Here is a 22,848-nt window from a genome sequence, read left to right as displayed (position 1 = left end):
CGGCGGCTGCTCGGTGTACCGGGGCTTCGGGGGTGGGCGTACAGCCGCTGGCACCAAATCGCTATGAGTGAGCCAACAACTGAACCGTCCCTTTGTGTCGTGTTTTGCAGTTGCTCTATTTGTGCAACTCACTGAAGGATGATGCCCTGAGGGGGATCTCCGCCTTTAACATCCCACACACCTCCCTCCACGCACCAATCGCTGGAATCGCCGACCCGATGGCCTCCTGGGCCTTCTACCCAGCACCGCAACATCCCCTGGCCCGGGAAGGAGCGCGGTCTCCGCGGCCCAAGCTGGGAGTCAAGTTATAGCGGGGGTGGCGGGAAGGGTGGTGGCCCGCCGGCAGCTGCCAGAACGCTTCTCAGACGTCTGGAGCTGGGGCCCGAGGCCGGCTGGCACGTGCTGGGCCGCGGCCCTCAGGGATTTTGGTCGTGCAGTGGGGGTCCCGCTGAGGCTGGCGAGGCGCACTACGGCTGTTGGGAAAGGGAGCCAGGTGGCAGCCCCGAGAGTGTGGCGTTTTATCCTCTCCTTGTAACCACGACTGGCCGGGCCATGCCCTCTGCCGCCTAAGTCACCAGATTGCCCTAGAGAGAGTGGGCTCCTCTTCGAGCGCGCTCCAGAACCGGTTGCCAACAAAGGTCTCCCGCTGTCAGTGGTGACTCAGATTCCCAGTGATTTGGGAAGACTGTTGTGCTGGGTGGAAAGAAAGAAAACTATGAAAATCAAACACCCGCGGGCAAAGGTTCAGTCCAGCAAGTGATGCTTTTCCAGCCCCCTTGGGCTCCGCGAGGAAATACACAAGAGGAGAGAGGGAAGTGTGAGCCTGGAGTATTGCTCTGGGCAAAGCACGAACCCGGGCTCGTCCCTCCAGGGCAGGCAGCTTCCGGAGGGACCGCAAGACAAAGCGCAGAAAACGTTTTGACCGAATGAATGTGTAATATATTCTTGAGACGAGCAAAGATACAGCTAAAGTTTAATAAAGAAATTAAGCGTTAGGAAGGCTCCCGCTGCTTGCAGAGGACGGGGAGGTGGAGCAGGGCAATACACTGCAGTTAAGTTGGTTTCGGAACTTGGAGAGACCACGCCGGCGACGCCTGTGGTTCCAGCGAGGGCCGTAGATGTCGCCCGACTTCATTCTTGCTTTCAGTCCAAGCCATCCTCCGTTCTCCCTCTCCACATCTCGTGGAGGAGGCAGGAGGGGACACCGTTCTGCTTGTGTCTGCAAAGGCGACATGCAGGACCAGAGCGGAGACCTAACGCCCACCCGCCCTTCTCTAGACTCGGACTCTGCGGGAGAGGGCGGAAAGGGCTCGTGGTCACCCGATGCCAGGCGCTCGGCCGAAGCTCCCCAGCACAGTCTGGGTTGCACGAACTGCCGCCTCCGAGCCGACCTCCTGCTTGTGCCCCAAATAAGAGCATTAGACGGTTGCTTTCCCCGACTCCTTTTTTTTTTTTTTTTTTGTTTTAGTGTTCACAGGGTCACTGGAGCAGACGACGCGGGGGCGGCCGAGCTGCACAGAAGCAGAAGACAACCATCAGGGTTTTTTCTGTGTGGTTCTTTTCCGGTCCCTGTCTGCGTCGTCCAACTCCACGGAGAGCGCGGAGCACTCGGGCGCGCGGCGGGTTTGGGGCTCCTCTCCCGCATAGCAGGTTGGTCTCTTTTCCCCGGGTGCCACGATAGGCGGTTAAGGCGCAGAGTTTGCCTGCGGCCGCCACCTGTAACCACTTACGGGAGCTCCAGATGCGGGCATTGTAGACCTCTCGCCTCTGCGTCTACTTCGCCACATCCACACCCGCGTCCTTTCCCTCCTGCAGCGAAATCCCCGGGGTGGAGCCCAGCGAGCGTTCTCAAGCCCCTCCAGAAACCCTTGGCCTCCTTCACCTCGCTAAGGACTATCGGGAGGATGCGCCGAGGAGACTTTGACCCGGGGCTGTGTTGCCACGCTGACGTTCTGCATCTGCTTAACAAAACATAACAATTAACCAAGGTGGCCAGACGGCGGGACGACTCCTCACTGTCTTGCTTCTCTGCACCGAGGCACCGTTCTGGGGTGCGGGTTAGGGAGGCCCCTAAATTGAGTCTGTAGTCCTTCTAGCCTGGTTTCTCCCGCGGCGGGATGTTCCATCTCCCAACCGATTTGCCCCCCACTACTCCGCTGCGGGCCTCTCAAACCCAGGGGAGCCCAGGGAAGGGCAGAAGTGGGAATGCAGGGTGCGCATTTAAATGTCAGATAGGGGTGCGGACCTAGAGGAGGCCCAGGGTGTGCACGGAGTTCGGTCTTCCGGGGAAGGAGCGGGAGTGGGGCCTTCGGACACCAAGGACAAGGGGGATGGGGACGCGCAGGGAGGAAGGGTGGGGGGTATTGCGCTCTCCTTACTGCTCTCCACGGCGCCGTCCGAAGCCCTCGGCGCTGTCTTGTCTGGCCGTAACACGCCCAGGGACGGTTCCTGGACGGTTCTCTGAAAGCCCAACAAATCTCGACTATCCCAACCAAGCCGAGGCACCATCCTCTCTCCCACCTGCAGGCCACGACTCTTCTCAGTCCTTTTTCCTTAAAATGATTTTTTTTTGAGTTCTTTTTTCATTTCCCTATTTCACCTGCTCTGCGCTCACTCGCTTCCCGCCTCGCACCCGGGCTGCGGAAAAAACGCCTCCGGGGATCGCTCCTGGCCCTTTTCTCAACTCCCCTCCAAAGGCTATGCCTCTTACCGGAGGTTCGGCGCGGGAGAAAAACTAGGTGCCCCTGCGGGGTGGCTTAGAGAGGGCGCCTAAAAAGTACCGCGTGAGGCGAGGGCGAGGAAGATGAGCAGCCTGCGGATGGGGGTCCCACGCGGACCCCCGGAATCTGGAAGGGAGGAGAGCTCAGAGACCCCCCGCGCGTTCCCGAGGACCCACCCAGTCCTGGCGCCTGCCCCAGGGCGGCTGAGAGAAACTCCCGAGGCAGAGCCTGGGCTCAGGGGCGCCTCCTGAGGCTTTCCGCTGGCGGCAGCGGCCGGGCCTGGCTCCGAGTGTGCCCGGAGCACCCCCTCTGTTCCACGCGCACGCCGTGGCCACCACTGGATTGCCGGGGCGGGGGGTGGGGGGTTGGCGGCGGGGAAGAGAGGAGAGGGCACACTTCGGGGTGGGGGATGGGTGCGCACAGAGCAGTCCGCAGCCCAAGTCACTCCAGTAAACACGCCCGGCAGGGGCAGGGACGGCGGCGCGCGCAGCTGGGAACCCAGCAGGGACACCCCCGCCTTTACCTGTCCGTGCCTGCAAGCGCCGGCGGCCGCGGCGCCGCGGGGGCGGGGTTTGCCAGCCCGCGCGCCGGGCGGGACTTAGCGGGGGCGGGGCCCGCGGTGATTGGGCGCGAGCGCGGGGCCTCCAGCATGAGCTGGGGAGCAAAGCCGCGCAGGTTTCATTTCGCTCCGCGCAGCCTCCAGGTTTCGAGTTTGCGGGAGCGCTGCGTTCCTCGTCGCCGCCGCCGTCACCAAATTCTCTCAGCCGCCCTGAGCGTCCTGCCTTCTGAGGCCAGCATCGCTTCAGACTGCTGGATTCGCCTCGCTCCCGCCGCCGCCGCCGCCGCCGCCGCCACCGCCTCGGTGCCCTTCCCCTGGCTCTAGTCCCCCCAATGTCTGACTCTGACTCTCGGACCGAGAAACGCAAGGTAAATACTTCCGAATCCCGGGGAGCAGACCGGGTACTGATGGAAGATTGGCGCGGGAGCCAGCACGGCGCCACCTCCAGCCCGCTTCCCGCGCACGTGCAGGCAGAGGAGCGCGTCCCCGTCCGGCTTGTCGGGCGGCAGGAGGCGGTCAGCAGTGAGGGTCGAGTTCCCTCCCCAGGCAGGTCCTCTTTGGGGAGGGGTCGTCCGCACCGAGGCTGCGAGCAGTTAGTCTAAGTACGGCTCGGGCGGGGATGCGGCGCGCGGGGGTGGTGAAGCGTCTCCGGGCCGGTTGGGAGAGGCAGCGCGTGCTCTCCGCACTGGCCCGGGAGCTGGGGGCCGCCGCGCCGGACTGGGCTGCGCGCCCAGCCGTGAAGTCTCGCCGCCTGCCCGCCCCGGCGGCGCACGAGTAGCTGCCGCGAGGTACGAGCCGGTCTCGCGTCTCGGCTTTTCTCGGGCGCGGGCCCGCTGTGAAGGATTTATGGAACAGTGATGGTGATTAAACTGACGGGACTCGGCTTTTCCTTTTACTCGTTCAGGCCGACGTTTTGGGCAACTGCTGCGTTTGTTCTCTCTCTCGGACGTGTCTGGGGGTCCTGTCTGGTGTGCAGGCGCCCTGCGGACGATGCCAGACGCACTATCCACAGACAGCGAGAGACAGAGGGCCTCCTCCGACCGCTGGGGCCACGCGATGGACCAGCCGCTGGCTGTAGAACCTGCCCGGACCGTGGGGCCAGACCGTCTTAGCGATTCGGGCGTGCCCGAGCGCAGTGCTGGCTGGCAGTGCCGTGCCCTCGGGGGCCTGTTACTCGGGGTTGGCGCAGGTAGTGGAAGGCCCGCCGGACACCGGGGATGGGGCTATGGATGTGTTCCTTGTCTGCGGTGGTCACGGGTGCGCGCGGAAATGCGCGTCGGTGGCCAGTGGTAGCCGCTCAGATTTGGTGCGTGTCCCGTGGTGCACGGGGAGAAAGAGGGAGGAAGTTGGAGGAGGATGGGGGCTACAGCTGGGGAGGGGGTGACCTCTGGGGTCCGCACCCTAGCGGGCCTGGGCGGGGGTCGGCTGCTGGGACTGGAGTCTGGGGCCGGCCGTGAGGGTCCTGTTTTGTCTCCAGGTGACTGGCTGCTGGGCGCGGCGGGAGCTGCGGAGGCGCGCGCGGCGACCGGACTGGCGGAGGGGCGGGGCGGGGTAGCCTGGGCAGCCTCCGGCCCCGAGGCCGCGGAAACCTTCGCCGCGGCTGCCGCCGCAGCGACGGCCGGAGCCGCTTTCGGAGGCGAGTTTGTCAACAATCGCCTGGCCTTTGGCGGCCTGTCGGGCAGGCGCCGCCCCCGCCGCCGCAGGCGATTGGCTGTGGCGCGGAGCGACCGCACGAGGGCCAATTGGGAGCGCGGGCACCCGGCGCCAGCGGCGCGGGGAGGTCGGCGGTGCCGGCGGCGGCGGCGGGCGCAGTGCGCGAGGGGAGGAGCGGGAGGAGGCGGAGGATGTTCCCGGCGGCTGCGGCCGGGGCAGCGCGGACCAGAGACGCGGCGTGCGGAGCCCTCAGCTGCCCGGCGGAGCGCGGCAGCGGACGGGCGGCGAGTTGCAGGCTCTCCGCTGCCCCGGGCGCTCCGACCGCGAGTCCCGGGCTTTGTCTCCCGGACCGCCTTCGTGTTGACGGTCAGGGGGCTCCGGGTCGGCGAAGGGCGCGGGCTGGGCGCCGCCGGGCCCCGGCCCGGACGCGACGCTCGGAAGGGAAGGGGCGGACGTGAGTTTCGGTCTGATTGCCTTCGGAGGGGAGAGTCTATGGGGTACGGGAGCCGCGCGCCCCGATGCCGCCCAGCGTGCGGAGTTACTTGTGGACTTTGCAGGGGTCGCCAGGGCATGGCTTTGGGGACCCCCTCCCATTTGGAGGTGTGCACCTAACAGTGCGAGTGTACCTCGGAGACGTTCCGGCGAGTTCGGTGTGGCGCGCTGCCCCCCCGCCCCGCAGCCGGAGGAGGGGCGCGCGAGCCGGGAGCGGGAGGGACCTCGGGCGGGCGGAGAGCCGGAGCCCGGCTGGGCCGAGCCGCGCTGAGTTACAAACTCTATTGTGACGCACTTACTACGACTGACGGCCCTTGCCAAACCTTCCCCAGACTTGCTGTCCTCAGCACTTTCGGCAGAACAATGGGGCCGGAGCGGGGAACGCGGCCAGCCGCCTGCAATCGCTGCATCTGCGCCCGCTCCTGGGCTCCAGCGCTGTATCTGATCCCGGGAAATCAGAGCCCGCTGGGAGTTTCTGACTTACTCTAGTCGGGCCTGAGCAAAGAGCACGTGTGAATAGATCTCAAACAAGCAGCCTCTCCTAAAACGTGTGTGTGTATGTGTGTGTGTGTGTGGTGGTAGAGCACCAGTTCCACTAGTAATTGACATTGTTGCTGTGTTTTGTTTGGTGGTAGGGAGTTTAGTCCCTCCTCCCCACCTCACCCCCCCCCCAAACAAAGATAATGATACCTTTGTTATGCAGGTTATTTTTATTATTATTTGGAAGAGCGTATGGAAAACTATTCCTATATAAGCAACGACAGTGTTAAAGTGTTGGGCATTAATTCTAAGGATTTTTCAAGAATAGGTGAAAGTCTGCCCATTTAGGTATTCGTTGTAATTATTATTTTGCTTAAGATAACCCTAGTTTTAATTTGCCTTGCAGAAAAAAAGACCAAATGGCAAAGCAACCTTCCGATGTAAGTTCTGAGTGTGACAGAGAAGGTGGACAATTGCAGCCTGCCGAAAGGCCTCCTCAGCTCAGGCCTGGGGCCCCCATCTCTCTACAGACAGAGCGGCAAGGTAATCCCGAAGGAGAAGGGGACCGCTGCCCCCAAGGCAGCCCGCAGGGCCCACTGGCCCCACCGGCCAGTCCCGGCCCTTTCGCTACCAGATCCCCGCTTTTCATCTTCGTGAGAAGATCTTCCCTGCTGTCTCGATCCTCCAGTGGGTATTTCTCTTTTGACACAGACAGGAGCCCGGCACCCATGAGTTGTGACAAATCAACACAAACCCCAAGTCCTCCTTGCCAGGCCTTCAACCATTATCTCAGTGCGATGGGTAAGCAATGCCCGGGGGAGCGGCAGTGCACGTGTGGTTGCTTGACTCTCTGTCCAGAGGCTGTGTGTAGCATTTAAAGCCCCCTTTGAGAATCCTTTTACAGATATATTCCGTGTTTTGTTGGGAATGACGCATACGTCAAATAAAACATCCAACCAACATTCAAGAAACACGTTACCAAGTTTTGTGGCAGCGATGAGTTGAGGTCCAAGCATCAGCCTATTGGGCAGTATATCTCGAACCCCTGGTGCCTTCATTAAAGTATCTAACTGTGGCATGTTGTCCTAACCACTAAGATTTCCTCATTAATGACATTCTGCTTGAAAGGGACTCAATCAGTTACGGCAGATAGAGTAATAACCTAACCGAAAGTGTGGAAGAAGGGATGAGAGAAGTGAATCGTTTTCAAAAATGACATTTTAAGAAGATGAAATAGTTCATATCAGCACTACCACCATAGAACCATGAAAATATTTTGTTTTCTACTCAGATTCCTGTTTGGGCTTATTTTGTTTGCTTGGAGGGTTTGGACATAGTACTAATAAGATTAGATTGCGGGTTTTTATTTCAGGGATTAAAGATAGTTTCAGAGTCTGAAGGAAGAGTGGCAAACGTAAATGCCCAGAAAAATCTGGCAATCCCATCGGTGAGGGAACTGACCTGGTGGGAATTATGGCAGCTTGGAGAGCGTTTGCTCTTGTCCATTTGGCTGCTCCCAGTTGGGGCTGTGAGGGTGTGTGGTCTCAGGGTGGTAGGTTTTCCTATAGGGCCAGATAATCCGAGAATGCAGATTTTGATGCCAAATCTCCTGATGCTTTGGCAACTTGTTTAGAACTTTGAAAGCACTGTGTAAGCCAAATAAAAACATCTGCGGGCTTGATTTGATCCTTGAGCCTCCAGGGTATGGCTTTGAGCGTGCAGAGTCCTCACCACCCTGATCAAGGGGTGAGTGTGTCGGTTCAAATCACTGTTCCCCAGTAGTGGAAAAGGTTCATGTCTTGATCAGGATTCACTAGACTCTCAATTTACCATTTGTCCAGATTAGCCCTTCTGCGTTAAAGAGATACAAGTAAGTTGGCAGTGTTTCCAATTAAGAAATCCAGCATAGATCCTATTAAAACATAGGTGATACTTACCATGCCAAAGGCTAACTAAAACAAAATCATCAGAGTAGCCACGTAACTGTTGGAACACATGACAAATCTTAGTTTTGCAAATACAGTAGACTTCAGTCTTCATAATCTTCAGTGCAGTAAACCGTGCAGGTCCGTCCCCATGTTGCAGAGTTAGTAAGAACCTCAGGACCTCGGTCATTTGTCAGAGGTTGGGCACACCTCGGAAGTGGCAGACAAATGACAAAAATACCAGCAGCTATACATGTTGGCTGCGTGTCTCCTGCTAAATGCTTTCTTAGGACCCCTCCTTCGGGAAAGGAGCTGGAAGTTTTATTATTACTGTTACTTTAGTTATTGCTACTCCTGAGCTCATTTTAGCCTTAGAAGGTCTTGGTGCTTGCATATGTTTTTCTGCCCTCGAAAATGCTCTTGACTATATGAGGACTTAACAAGTAAATGAGTTGCTAAATGAATTAATGGGGCCTTATGGTGTGCGTGTTTAAAACCCCATGTATTTTAAGGATCCTCTGGAAGCCATTATAGTTTTTCCGTGCAGACCTCTGTATCAGGTGGCTTAGTGCGTGGAAATAGTTGCTCCTTCCCTGGAATATTCCTTCCTTAACCCGGAATAGTGAGTGAGGTAGTGTTTTGTTTTCTTTCTTTTTTTTTTTTTTTAATAGGGATAGGCATGAATGCTTTTTTTTGGTGACATGCCGTTTAGCAAGCAAATTATAAGGTAAGCACCGTTACTTGAGATGACAGATGTAGAGCTTTAGAGAGATCACAATCTAAATTATTAAGCAAAGTTATGGTTTTACCTGTGAAGTGTAAAGTAATGGATCGCGAGGTGTAATTTTATAGTATTAACTACGTTCCCGTAGGTTGGTGAGGTAACTTAGAGTTTAATGCATAGGATTAAATGATAAGTTCTGAGGGGTTTGTCTGAAGTTAACGCACCAAGGTAAGTTTTCAGTATTAAGTTCTTGCGAGATTTGTTTGGGTGGGGTGGGGGGAGGAGGTGGGATGGGGGGAGGGAGGAATTGCTGGTGGGACGAGGGGATTTAGATGTGAGTGTGTTAAATTAAAGAATAAAATTTGCACCCTTTGTAGTCTGTAACTTTTTTCCCTGGCTATTCTTAAAATAGTTCAGTGCCCAGCGACCACTGAAATACGCTGAGTTGGTAAATTTGGGATCTCTAAACATAGCCGTGTTTAGTACTCCTTACTCAGCCATGTCCATTAAGATCTACAGTGAAGCTTTTGATAATTTACTGCAAAATACGTTTTTCACAAAGAAGTCATTATATTGGTTTCAACCAGTGCAGCACAAATGTGAGGTTAGAAAGAGGTCCTCCTTAGGGCTTCCTTTAGCCACAGAGCAGTTTTCTGCTGAGTGACTTGGGGTGGAGAGCATGTGTGTGGCAGTTTTGTTCTTGCACTTTGTTCTACTGAGAAAGTAAATTCTTGTCTGGGATGTACAGCAGTTGGGTGTTTGTACTAGAAACGTCTTCCTGTTTTCCTCCCTGTCTTCAATTTTTCTGAAGGTATATTCAAAGAATGGTATATTCAGCTGTGAGAGAGACAGTTTTTTCACTTTCACCAAATTCTATTCTGTTTACACTCTGGGAGGATTAGCTTGACAAATGCCCTCTTAATCAGTGAAGAGCTGATTATTCGAATCAGAATCACCAACAGAGGTATTGGTTTGCCGAGTGCCTTTTCTGGTGAGTGTGCTTATTCTGTGTGTATCTTTAATATAAATGTGTACTAAATTCTGTACAAATTCGTGCTTTGAAGATGTAGTCAAAGCAATTGCAAATCAGAGCTGAGAAAGGTCAGGATATAGGTGAATGCTAGTTATTAACAACTCTCATACGTCATTTTGGTAAATGACTTAAACTTTATACTTGTTCCCTGGCACATCAGAAATCACGGGTGGGAGCTAATTGCATTGTTCTTCGCGTCCATCCGTCAGCATCTTGTGCCTGCTTTAGCTGGTTACCAGCCCCTCTTTTAAGCTGTGAGCTCTCAGAGTAGGGTGGGGGGGAGGGGCATGATGTCCTGCAGGTCCTTGGGAGATGTTCAGCATCATTTGAGCTTTGCCCTTTCCATAGAGCTGACCAGGGACAAATAAGATTTCCCAAAAGGGGGAGATTGGGATTGACACGTATACACTAATATGTTTAAAATAGATAACTAATAAGAACCTGCTGTATAAGATAAATAAGTAAATTTAAAAATAAATAAATTAATTAAAATGTGAAAAAAATAAAGATTTCCCAAAAGGTTTTGCAAGAAGAAGACCCAGCCAACACCTGTCAAAAAAACAGTTTTGTTCTTTAGATTCAGCTATAAGGTTTGTCAGGTAGGGGTGACAGGTACGGTCGAGCCCAGCACAGGCCCAGTGGGGAAACCACACGTGAGTATTGAGCACTTGAAATAGGACTAATCCAAACTGAGATGTGCAGTCAGTGTCAATACACACTGGAGTCTGAAGACTTAGCATATAAAAAAGAACGTAAAATATCTCAGTCATTTTTATATTAATTGTATGCTGAGATTTTTGAATATGGGGGTTAAAATATATATATATATATAATATATATATATATTATATATATGTGTATATATTATATATATATATATATATTTCGTGTGTGTGTGTGGTAAACACAAAATTTACCATCGTAGCTGTTTCTAAGTGTACCCTTTAGTCGTGTTGAGTATCTTCACATCTTCCAGTTCTCAGAACTTTTTCGTCCTGCAAAACTGAAGTTCAGTAGCCAGTAAAGCGCCTCTGCATTTTTCTCTCCCACCCAGGTCTTCAGCCACCATTCTGCCATCTGTCTCTGTGATTTTGAAGACTCTAACTAGGTACCTCATGAGTGGAGTCGCACAGTATTTGGCTTTTTCCGACTAGCTTATTTCACTTAGCATAATGTCCTCAAGGGTCATCTCTGCTATAGCATGTGAAGCAGATTTCCTTCCTTTTTAAGGCTGAATAATATTCTATTGTATGTATAGACCACATTTTCTTCGTCCATTCATCTGTCGACGGGCATTTGGGTTGCTTTCATCTCTTGTCTATTGTGAGTAATGCTACTGCGAACATGGATGTACATATGTCTCTTTGAGCTCTTGCTTTCAATTCTTTCAGATGTGTACCCAGAAGTGGGATGGCTGGATCATATGGTAGAACTATTTTTAATTTTTTGAGGAACCTACATACTATTTTCCACAGTGGCTGCACTAATTTACATTCCCACCAACAGTATCCCTTTTCTTCACATCCTCACCAGCATTTGTTATCTCTCATCTTTTTGGTAATAGCCATTCTAACAGGTGTGAGGTGATAACTCCTTGTGGTTTAGATTTGCAGCTCCCTAATGATTAGTCACGTTGAGCATCTTTTCCTATATATGTTGGCCATTAAGTTTGTTTTGAGATTAATTTGAGGGGTTTCTTTTTACTTTTTTGAAGCGTGGCTACTAGAAAAATTTCAAATTAGATCTGCCACTGGCATTCTGTTTTAACAGAATGGTTGGGTTGGCCTGGCAGATGGAAGAGCTGGACCGGGCTTTGTGCTTTAGCAAGCCAGACCTGATTCTTCCACTCAAAGCACATCATGTCCGTGGAACTTACTCCTTTGGTTGCTTTTGTTGACTTAGACGAGTGAAAGTAATTACCCTAATCTCGTAAGCATCTTAAACATCAAGTGAGCTTTGTAGATCTGTTCTCCAGGCAAATATGAGTATCCGTTTTGTTTCACCTCTTTAAACTCTGTGGTACATGCAGGCTTTGAAAAGGTGGAAGGCGGAGTGATTTGGTTCCTTGGGCACCTCAGGGTGCCCTGGAGCCTGATGACAGAGATAGAGTCTTCTCTGCTGAAGACCTGGTTCTGGCCTTCAGACCCCCCAGGGTCACTCGTTTGGACACCAAGAGAAACAAATTCACTTTGTAGGTCCTGTGTGGGGAGAGAAAGTGACGAAAGAGAGGGAAAATTTTCTTTACTGGTTCCAAACAAAGTTTAGTAATTGATAGCTGTCTAGACATTTTAAAGTTTTACATCTTTAAAAGAACTTTATTGTGAGATAATTATAGTTTGACATGCAGTTGTAAGAAATAACCCAGAGAGGACCTATGTGTGTGTCCTTTACCCAGTTTCTCACAATGGCAACACCTTGTTTAAATAGTACAGTATCATAGCCAGCACATGACCTTGATAGACTCCAGCTGCCTTATGCAGATTTCACCAATTTCACATGCATTCCATTTGTGTGTGTGAGAGTGTATTTACTTGTGTGCAATTTCATCAGATGTGTAGGTTTGTGTGACCACCAGCACAGTCAAGATCCAGAACAGTTCCATCCCAAGGATTCTCTTGCTACCTTTGTATATCACAGCCAACTCCCTCCTGCTCCCTAACCCCTGACAGCCACTAATCTGTGCTGCATATCTGTACTTCTGTTCTTCCAAGTATGCTGTAGAGTCGTACTATATGTGACATTTTGAGCTTGGCTTTTTTCACTCAGCATAATACCTTTGAGATCCACCCAGGATGCTGTGTGTATTAGATGTATTACAGTTTAGCTATTGACCTGTTGAAAGACATTTGGGCCATTTGCAGCTCTGGCAGGGACCTGGCACAGCTGGCACTTGGGGGGCATTTGCCAGCCTGCATTGGACGTTACACATTGTCCTGTGGTACATCTTTGGGCAGCTGCCAGTTGAAGGCCATGGGCACAGTCTTCCTGGTGAAGCCACCCATCAGACTGGCCACCAAGGCTTCACCTGGGCAACAGAACTGCCGCTGTGAACTGTGCTGTATGGGTGTTTGTGTGAACATGAGTCTCATTTCTCCGGGATAAATGCCCAGAAGTGCAATTGTTGGATCCTACGGTACTCGAGTTTTTTAAGAAACTGCCAAACAGTTTGCCAGAGTGTGGCTGTGCCATTTTATATTTCCATCAGCGACGTGTGGGAGATCCATTTTTTCCAGATCTTAGCCGGCATTTGGTGTTATCACTATTTTGTATTTTAGCCATTCTGACCTGTGCGTAATGATATCTCATTGTAGATTTAATGATGTTGAATATTTTGTGTATGTTTTTTGCCTCTGTTTACCCTCCTGTGAAATGGTTGTTCATGTCTTTCACTCATTTTCTAATTGGATTTTTTTTTTTTTTTTTAACTCTTGAGCTTTGAGAGTTTTTATGTATTCTAGAGTCAAGCAAGGCCTTTGTCAGGTATGTGATTTACAAATGTCTTCTCCCAATCTGTAGCTTGTCTTTCTATCCTCTTCATAGAGCAAAAGTTTTTAATTTTGATGAAGTCCATTTAATCAGTTTTTCCTTCTGTGGATCATGCTTTTGGTGTCCGGTCTAAGAACTCTTCACCAGGCTCTCTAAGTCCCCAAATTTTTTTCCTAGGTTTTTCTTTTTTTCCTGGAAGTCTTATAGTGTTACATTTTACACTTAGATCTCTGATTTATGTTGAGTTAATTCGTGTGTTAGGTATGAGATTTAGGTCAGTGTTTATTCTTTTGGACTACGGTGCCCAGTTGCTCTAGCGCTGTTTGTTGAAAAGATTTTTCTTTTTCAATCTAATGGCTTTGCACCTTGGTCAAAGATCAGTTGTCGGGTTTGTGTGGGTTTGTTTCCAGTTTCTCTTTGGTGTTCCATTAATTGAGGTATCTGTCCCTCTGCCAATACCACACTGTCTTATTACTGTGGTTGTGTATGAAGCCATTATAATGGGTAGAGTGATTCTTCAGACTTCATTCTACTTCTTCAAAATTGCTTTAGCCTAGGCCCTGTGCCTTTTCATATAAATTTTAGAATAAGCTTGTCTGTGCCTACCAAAACCCCTGCTGGGATTTTTGATAGGAATTTTGTTAAACCTGTAGGTCACTTTGGAGAAGAATTTGCCTCTTTACTATGCTAAGTCTTGTAATCCATAAGCAGGGATGTCTCTTCAAGTATTGAGGTCTTTAGGTGTTGTAATTTTCAGCATAAACGTCTTATGCATATTTTGTTAAGATTTCATTTACCTTGGAGAAATTATTAATGGTACGTTATTTTTTATTTCAGTTTCTACGTATTCATTTTAGTATATAGAAATGCAGTTCATTTTTGTGCATTGCTCTTAATATCCTACAGCCTTGTTGAACTCTAATTCAAAAATTTCTTGGGAGACCTATCTAGACAACCATGTAATCTGAAAATAGGCACAGTTTTATTTCCTCCTTTGTGATTTGTATTTTATTTCTTTTTCTAGCCCTAATGCACTGGCCAGAACTTCCAGTGCTATGGTGAATAGGAGTGGTGAGAGCAGACATCTTTGCCTTTTCTCCTGATCTTAACAGGAAAGCTTTCAGTCTTTAACCATTAAGTATGAAGTAGCTATTTTGTAGATGCTCTTTAAAAATATGAACAAGTTTCTCTTTATTTCTAGATTGCTGAGAGTTTTTATCATGAATGGATGTTGGGTTTTATAAAACATTTATTCTGCATCACTTGATATGATCATGTGACTTATGTTAGCCAGTTGATATGCTGTGTTATGTTGACTTTCAGTATTAATCTGCCTTGCATTCCTGGGATAAATCCTTCTTGATCAGGGTGTAGTTCTTTTCATAATTGCTGAATTGAACTTGCTAATATTTTGTGGAGGGTGTTTGTGCCTAAGTTCATGAGAGGTATTTATCTGTTGTATTAAGACTGTCTGGCTTTGATCAAGGCCTTAATAGTGGGTTGCGTAGTGTTCCCTCCTGCTCTATTCTGGAAGAGATTCTGTAAAATTGGTATTAATTCTTCTTTAAATGTTTGGTGGGATGCTCTAATGAAACCATCTGAACCTGGAGATTTATTTTCTGGGTGTTTTTAAGTTACAAATTCAATTTTTTAGTGTTTATAGGACTATTCAGGTTATCTGTTTCATCTTGGTTGAGTTTTGGTACTTTGTGGTTTTCACGGAATTGGTCCATCTCTTCTAAGTTGTTGAATTTTTGAGCCTATGAAGTGTTTATAGTGTTCCCTTATTATCTTTTAAAATGGATACAGGGTCTGTTGTGATAGCCCATTTTATTCCTGATATTGGTGACTTATGTTTTCTTACTTTTTAATCTTTATCAGTCTTTTCAATCTTTATCAGAGTTTGTCAGTTTTGTTTTTTTAAACACTTTTTTTTTTTTCTTGGCTGCGTGCAGCATGTGGGATCTTAGTTCCCTGACCAGGGATCAAACTGGGGCCCACGGCAGTGAAAGTACAGAGTCCTAACCACTGGACCACCAGGGAATTCCCCAGTTTTGTTTTTTTAAACCAGCCTTTTGTTTTGTTGACTTTTCTCTATTATTTTCCTGTTTTCAATTCTGTTGTTTTATTATTCTTTTGTTTGCTTTGTGTCTGTTTTGTTTTTCCTAATTTCTTGAGGGTAGAAACTTAGAGTAGTGTTTTGAGACCTTTCTACTGCAAGCATTTAGTGCCATAAATTTCCCTTCTCTCCTGCTTTAACTGTATCCCACATGTTTTGGTATATTGTGTTTTCATTTCCATTGACTTCTGTGTGTTTTCTTTTTATTTCCTTTGAGACTCCCTTTCTGACCCTAGATTATTTAGACATGTGTTGTTTCACTTGCAAGTGCGTGAAGACTGTCTTGTCTTTCTGTTATTGTTTTCTTACTTGATTCCAGTATGGTCAAAGAACATACTCTGTATGATTTCAGTTCTTTTGAATTTGTTGAGGTTTGTTTTACGGCTCAGGATATGGTCTGTTTTTGGTGAATGGTCTATGAGTGCTTGAAAAAAAAAAAAAAACTGTCTTCTGCTCTTGTTGGTTGGCATGTTCATTATATATTTGTCGATTTAGTCTTATTGGTTGGTTGTGTTGTTTGGTTCTTCTATATCTTCGCTGATTTTCTGTCTAATAGTTCTGTCAGCTGCTCAGTGTAGTGTTGAAGTCCCCAACTATAATGGTGGATTTGTCTCTTTCTCCTTTCATATCTGTCAGATTTAGCTCCGTATATTTCGAGGCACTGTTTGGTGTTTGCACATTTTGAACTACATCTTCCTGTTAGGTTGATCCTTTTATCATTGCTATAAAGCATAGCCACTCCTGTTTTTTGTAAAAAATATTAGCAGTGTTTACATGGGATGTCTTTTTCCATCCTTACCCTTCCAGCCTACCTATGTTGTATTTGAAATAAGATTTTTTTGTATACGACATATCTTTAGATGATACTGTTTTTTTCTACCACACTCAGTCTGTCTTTTTAGTGGTGCATGTAGACTGTTTACATTTAAGGTTCTTGTTGGTATGTTAGAGCTTAAGTCTGCCATTTTACTATCTTTCTGTTTCCTCTGTTTGTGTTTCTGTTTCCTATTTTCTTTTTTCAACCTTACCGTGAGTTATCCGAACATTTTTTAGGATTCCATCTTGCCTTTTTTTTTTGTAGTGTTCTTACATATATTGCTCTGCTATTACACTATACAGATGTAACTTACTATAATCTACCACCGTCAGTGGCGTCACCATTTTATGACTTCACTTGCAGTGTAGGTACCTTACTTCTTCCATTTAGGTCCCCTTACCTGCCCTGATTTTCAAATATAATTGTCTTAAATATTTCCTCCATATACATTGAGCACCATGTCAGATGATGTTATCTCTTTTGCTAAATGTAATTTAAGAAACTCCTGAGAAGTAGCCTAGTTATTTACTCCCACTTTTTCCCATTCCAACATTCTTTCCTTTCTGAAGTCCTAAGGCTCTGTTATCATTTCCTTCCTGTTGAGAGGACTTCTTTAGTCATTCTTCAATGACAGGCCTGCTGGCAACAATCCTCAGTTCTCCTTCATCTGCGAATGTCTTTATTTCCCCTCGCCCCCCGCACCCCCTGAGGATATTTTCATTGGTTATAGAATTTGTGGTTGACGGTTGTTTTTTTTTCAGTGCTTGAAAAACATGCCACTTGCTCCTGACCTTCATGGTTGCAGGTGAGAAATCCTTTGTCATTTGCAATGTTCTCCTATAAGTAATGTGTCATTTCAGTCTGGCTGCTTTCAGGGGTTTTTCTTTGTCTTTTAGTTTCCAGAAGTTTAATGTGGCTTGGATTTCTTTGGGTTTATCCCTTTCAAGGTTCACTCGGCTTCTCGAATCTGTGGTTTGATATTTTCTGCCAAGTTTGGGAAGTTTTCAGCCATTATGTCTTTGGATATTTTTTCAGTCCCTGCCTGCCTCTTTGGGGACTTCTGTGACAAAAGAGTATTAGTATTTTTGTTGTGGTCTGACAGGTCCCCGAGACTCTGTTCATTTTTCATCGTATATTCTCTTTGTTTCGATGAACTAAATTCTGCTGATTAGCCTCATGTCCGCTGGTTCTCTCCTGTGTCACTTCCACTCTATTATTGGTCCTTTCCAGTGATTTTTTTTTTTGCTTTTTTACTTTAAATGTATTTTTCAGTTCTAAAATTTTTCCTGCTTCTGCCGGGTGGGGTGGACGTTCAGATCCCTCCTGGGCCTTGCTGCTACTTTCCCAGCAAAAGCAGGGCACCGACCCGCAGGGCACCGACCCGCACGGCTTCACGGAGCCCAGTCGGGGGTGTACGCTTAGCTCCTCTGGCCCCTGTTGACACCTGGTGGGGGAAAAGGTGGAGGGCTGACCTGCAGGCCTTGTTTCTGCAGGGCGGGGGCCAAAGCTCAGTTCCTCTCTGCTCCCTGTCTACACCAGCGTGAGGGCTGGGGTGGGGGTGGGGGGGCGGGTGGAACACACCAGCCCTGCCCTCCATCACCTCGTTCCCCTCACTGGTGCTGGGTGTGAGTTACCCTTCGTCCTCCTTCATGCCAGGTGGGCGTGGAGGCTCAGTGACCCACCAGGTCCCACTGACGCTTGAGACTGGGGTAGGGGGATCAGTGGGCCACTAGCCCTGTTCTCCACCACCTCATTCAGTCTTGCTGCTGCTGGGGGCTGGGCAGGTTCAGCTTCCCGCTAGGCCTTCCCCGCCGGCCTGAGGTGGCGGGGGGGGAAGTGAGGGCTGACTCACTCTGACTTGTTCTGTCCCATTGCTAGTCAGCGTTGGGTGGAGGTGGAGGCTGGGCCCACTGATACATGGTGTGTATGTGTGTGTGCAGTGGCGGCTCACCCTGCCTGGTACCACCTCCATGCTGCAGGGTCACGGTGGAGCTGTCTCTGGGGCCCTGGAGGGGGGAATCACAGCGTCATCTGTTTCCACTGGGCGAGGCCTGGGAGATCAGCTCCCTGCCTAACCTGCCAATACCACCTGGGTGGTTTCAGAGCACCAACCACTCCTGCTGGGCAGGGGGATGGGCAGCGTGCAGTGTTCAGCTGGAGTAGGGTGGGAATGGCCAAGAGGCTTTCTGTTGGGGGCCCCCATTCCCCAGTCCTTTGGCTAAAGAGAACAGGCTTTCCTTGGAGCGTTTTCTCTCTGCCTGTTGGAGATCACGTTGCAGGCCTCTGCAGTGCCCTGGCCAAGGTGTATGGAGGGTAATGAGCAAACTGGGGAACTCGCCCCCCTGTCATTCCCTAAGCCCCGCGGTCCCCAGGCAGCCCACGCTCTTTCCCCTCTCAGTCCTGCGTGCTTAGTTGTAAAAAGGAGGACCTGGAGGAGTAGGGTGACCCCACCTTCATGGAGCTAAAAATCTATATCTTCTTTTAACTATCTGTGATTGGTATTGATTGGCTCTGGTTGCAAAGTACTACTCAGAACTTTAGAAATTACCTCTTTCCCCCTTTATTTGTATTCTCTATATGGAATAGTAGGATTTTAATGTCAGGAAGCGGTTTAACAGTAATCCTAGCCACTTTTTTCAGATACTAACTGCAGTATCTATTGTTGTGATTCCCCTGGTGATGTGCCCTCAGAGGGTACACACCATGCCACCCTCGAATGCACTGCCTGAAAATGTATGGGTGACACAAGTCTGATTCCACATGCCATAAGGGAACTTCTCATTAGGAAAATGGTAGGTCTTGTAGTTCTGTGTGACTGGATTGGAAGGCAGGAGAAAGATCAATCATCCACTGATTTGTCTCAGTTAGTATTTAGGGCCTTTGTGGTGTTAGATCTCTAGATAGACATATGCACATAATCGCCGGTTGAATGCTTGACTGTCTTGATGCCTTGCTTCCTGACCTACTTTGAAACCACTGAATCGGAGCACTTGCCCAGTGCCCGAGTCTCTGCACGCCCCTGGTCTGTGGTCACCCTGCTTGTGTTGGATGGGACTCCCCGTGGACCAGCACCCCTCCCGCCTCCCACACTGGAGCCCAGTGGTCTTCATCCGTCCTTTGTTGGGGCGGCCTCAGTCTCAGTGCATTCCTCCTGCGACACAATTTCCATCCGCTTTCACCTTCTGGGCACCGTCCTCTGGTCGTTCATGCTTGGTCAGCGGCCAGGACCCGTGCCGGGGCATGCGACCTAAGACTGCTTTCCTTCTCTGTGGAGGTCCTGTGGACCCAAAGCGAACGTCTGTCCTTTAAGACCCGGCCGCCTTGGTCCTGTGCTGTGTCGGGCACCGGGCTGTGAGCACTGTGCTTCCCGCCCGCCCGCCCGCCCGCCGACCGTGCTCCGCAGGCACAGAACAGGGCCTGCCATTCCGTCCTTTTGTAGGAAATGCTGGCAGAAACGTACGTGCAGAGGGCTCATCGTGGCGTTCTTTACACCAGCCAGAAAACTGTTGGCAGTCCAAATGGTGTGGGAAAACCTCTACGTTAGCCAGACTGTGGTGCTGTCTTCTAATGATGTTAAAAGGAATAATCACATGGAAAACGCTCCTGGTATAATGTTCAATTTAAAAAGGTTACAGAGTTCTTGGCGACATCTTAGTGTCATAGGCTGTTTGTGCTGCTATACTAAAAATGCCATAGATTGGGTGGCTTCAACAATAAACATTTGTCTGACAGTTTTGGAAGCTGGAAGTCTGAGGTCAGGGTGCCGCCACGGTCCGGCTCTGGTGGGGTCCCTCTTCCTAGCTTGTAGGTGGCCACCTTCTCACTGTCCTCATGTGATGGCAAGACGGCAAGCTAGCTCCTTGACCTCCTCTTACAAGGGTGCTAATCCCATTCACGAAGGCTCCACCAGCATGACCTAATCACCTCCCAAAGGCCCCACCTACCAAGTAGCATCACACTGGGGAAGAGATTTCCGCATATGAGTTTTGTGGTGGACATGAACGTGTACTCCGTAACGTGTAATTTGGTATCAAGAAGTTCATAAGCATAACAAGAAGATTAGAAGGAAAATATATCAAAATGTTAATAGTGAATATTTTTGTATTCAACTTACAGGTCGTCTTACCCGTTTTTGTCTTGGTTGTTGTCGTATGTGGAAAATCATCACGGCTAGCATTTATAATAGAATAAATTTAATAAATAATATATATTTGAAATTTTCTCTTAACGCTCATCTTCATTTTTGGCGTGCACAGCAGCCTGTCACTGCGGCATGTACGATTTCAGCATTAACTTGCTCATATGATTTGGTATTAATTGTCACGCCCCTTAACGATTTCATCCCGATGAGGTCAAGCTTTTGGCCCATCACCATGAGTACTTCGATGGGCGTCAGCCCCCTAATTTACTCTTTTGGGGTCTGCCTCTTAGTTTAGCAAAGTGAGTATTTTATCGTACAACATCTTCATCTGGCAGGGTTACCGGTTGGTTCAGTGCCCGTGAGCTGCTCCTGCCTTCCCTGCAGGGCTGTGCCTGGGTCTGGAGGAGGATCTGGATGGCATCCGACTGTTCTTCAGACCCATGAGTGACCTGGGCAGATCTGTTAGTCCCTCTGAGCTTCGGTTCCCTCATCCATCAGGTGGAGACAGAGGTGCTCACTTCCGAGGGTTGGGGGACTTTTGCATAAGCTGCTGGGCAGAGAGCGGCTGGTAGGGACTCGGTCACTATTTTCTTTGCTGTGCAGTGACCATCGTGGCCACGGCAGGTCAGCAAGCATGACGTAATGAAATGTTCTTTTCTCCTTTCCATGGAAAGGAGCTGTCGTTTCACAAGTTTAGGCAACTCACAGGGAAGTGAATTATCTGGAAACGCTACTACAATTCCAACCCTGCCAGGCCCCAGAACAGAAAAACAAAGAAAGAAAATCTATTCTAAAAACTGGCCTGGGAGGGCGGGGGAGGTCCAAATCACCCCTCACCTGCCCGTGAACCCGTATATCACCCTGAGAAGGAACCTTGGTGAATCTTTAGACCATGGAGAGACATCCGGAAACCCACACTGCGCCTGGCTCTGTCTGAACCGGGCCTGTGCTGGGGACACCTGTGGGAGACGGCCTATTGGATTTGGCAGAAACTTGACTGTAGTTCAAGCGTGTGTTTGCAGCAAGAATGGTCTGGAGACATAAGACATAGGCTGAACTGCTTTTTCCTGCAATCAGAAGTTATTGCACCTTTTTTCAAAATAAAAGTTATTTTGCTCGTGGATTTAACATTAGAAATATTCATTGCCTGACTAGAATCAAGAATTTTAAAACAGCTTTTTAATTTTTTTTTCCTTTTCCCTGAGGAAATTCTGCTCCTTTGGCCATCGTTAAATTTTGGTTTTTGCTTCTGAGTGAGCGAATCACGAATCCTTGGGAACTTTTGCTTCACACACTGTGGGCTGACGGATGCCAACAGTCAGTACAAACATTTCCCTGGTGCACGAGTTGAAGCCCAGTTTATAAGAGGCTGGCCTTCGTGGTTTTAAGTATTTGCTTAGGATGAGTTGATATTCCCAGTGTCCTGTGGGAAACCCAAATTCACTTTTCATTTCCTCTGTTCTCTACCCTGGACCAGATCCCCACGGTTCATGAGTAGAGTTGTGGTTCAAGCAGACGGTGATGAAGCAGACCAGCTCCTGGTAGGGGGGCTGCTTGGCCACGTGTGCCCGCAGGCCAGGAGTGAGGGCTGTTCAAGGCCCTGTCTGGTGCTGGAGCCAGGGCCTTGAACCCGGGCCTTCGGCACGGGTGTCTGGCTCTCTGCACAGGGCACGATGCTGCTTTTAGTTTGGGCTTTGCGGCCCTTCCTTAGGCGTGAAAATGGTTTTGGAGCCAAAGTTTCTGAAAAATGGAATCAACCGTTTCAGTCCAAGAGGGTGTATGTGTTAAAATTAAAACCGGTTGGACACAATGATTCTCGACTATCTGAGTCGCTCTGGGAACTTTTTTTTCCCAAAATAAGTCACGTTCCTGGACCAGAGCATGCGTCTCACTCCAGTTCCTAAAACATTTTGATGTAAGTGATTTATAGATTTAGTGAGTGATTTGAGACTTTTTTAACAGAACCTTGCTTATGTGGAAGGGACCTGTTTTTCTCTTGCAAACGTGTGTCGGCGGGGTCAGGGCGTGCATGTATGGGATGAACCACACTTGACAACCTTAGTTTGGGTGAGTTTGCTGGGGAAGAGAGACTAAAAGAAGGTTTCTTATTTGTTTTTTCATCCCTTGAGAAATTTCTTAATGCAGAGTAGTCTAGAAGTGAATTCTGGATCTATGCTATGTTAGTATATATTTGAATTCAGACCTCAGTTTTACTTACAGCTGAGCATAAATTCTGCTAAACTGGTCAAAACAACTCACCAACTTAAGGAAATGATTTGGTACGTGGCAGAAGCACATATATTTGTTGATTTAAAGAGAATTCAGTGATATTTAAGGCAGTGGATGAGTGCCCGTGATTCCCTCTTTATCACTGGGCTCATTTGAAGCTCAGAACTGGGTTTTCTCTGTAAGGAAGGCCTGACACAATACACCATGCTTCGTTTTCTCTCCGGTCCTTTTTTTTTTTTTTTTTTTTTTTAATTATTTATTTTTATTTATTTATTTATTTATGGCTGTGCTGGGTCCTCTTTCTGTGCGAGGGCTCTCTCCAGTTGCGGCAAGTGGGGGCCACTCTTCATCGCGGTGCGCGGGCCTCTCACTATCACGGCTTCTATTGTTGCGGAGCACAGGCTCGAGATGCGCAGGCTCAGCAATTGTGGCTCACGGGCCTAGTTGCTCCGCGGCATGTGGGATCTTCC

At 49.0% G+C, this 22,848-nt stretch overlaps 2 protein-coding genes across 9 annotated transcripts in view; both read left to right on the top strand.

The window, feature by feature from the left end:
* ACOXL (acyl-CoA oxidase like) overlaps positions 1-311 on the top strand; it is a 369,695-nt gene extending 369,384 nt beyond the window's left edge. The window contains 1 exon segment of the mRNA XM_068564616.1: positions 111-311. Within this exon segment, the coding sequence (XP_068420717.1) occupies positions 111-311 (201 nt within the window).
* Positions 312-1,597: 1,286 nt separating this feature from the next.
* BCL2L11 (BCL2 like 11) overlaps positions 1,598-22,848 on the top strand; it is a 48,026-nt gene continuing 26,775 nt past the window's right edge. For 2 of the 8 annotated variants that reach the window (XM_068564619.1, XM_068564622.1), the window contains exons 1-2: positions 3,402-3,647; positions 6,311-6,705. In XM_068564619.1, coding sequence (XP_068420720.1) covers positions 6,324-6,705 — 382 coding nt within the window. In that variant the 5' untranslated portion in view covers positions 3,402-3,647; positions 6,311-6,323. Of the gene's footprint in view, positions 1,651-3,401; positions 3,648-5,123; positions 5,387-6,310; positions 6,706-22,848 lie in introns of those variants that run through there. The other 6 variants (XM_068564617.1, XM_068564618.1, XM_068564621.1 and 3 more) reach the window with 5 other exon arrangements.

Source organism: Eschrichtius robustus, chromosome 15, assembly GCF_028021215.1.
Source record: "Eschrichtius robustus isolate mEscRob2 chromosome 15, mEscRob2.pri, whole genome shotgun sequence".
NCBI lineage: Eukaryota > Metazoa > Chordata > Mammalia > Artiodactyla > Eschrichtiidae > Eschrichtius > Eschrichtius robustus.
The sequence above is the reverse complement of the archived record's forward strand: the minus strand, read 5'-3'. Positions and strand labels throughout refer to the sequence as shown.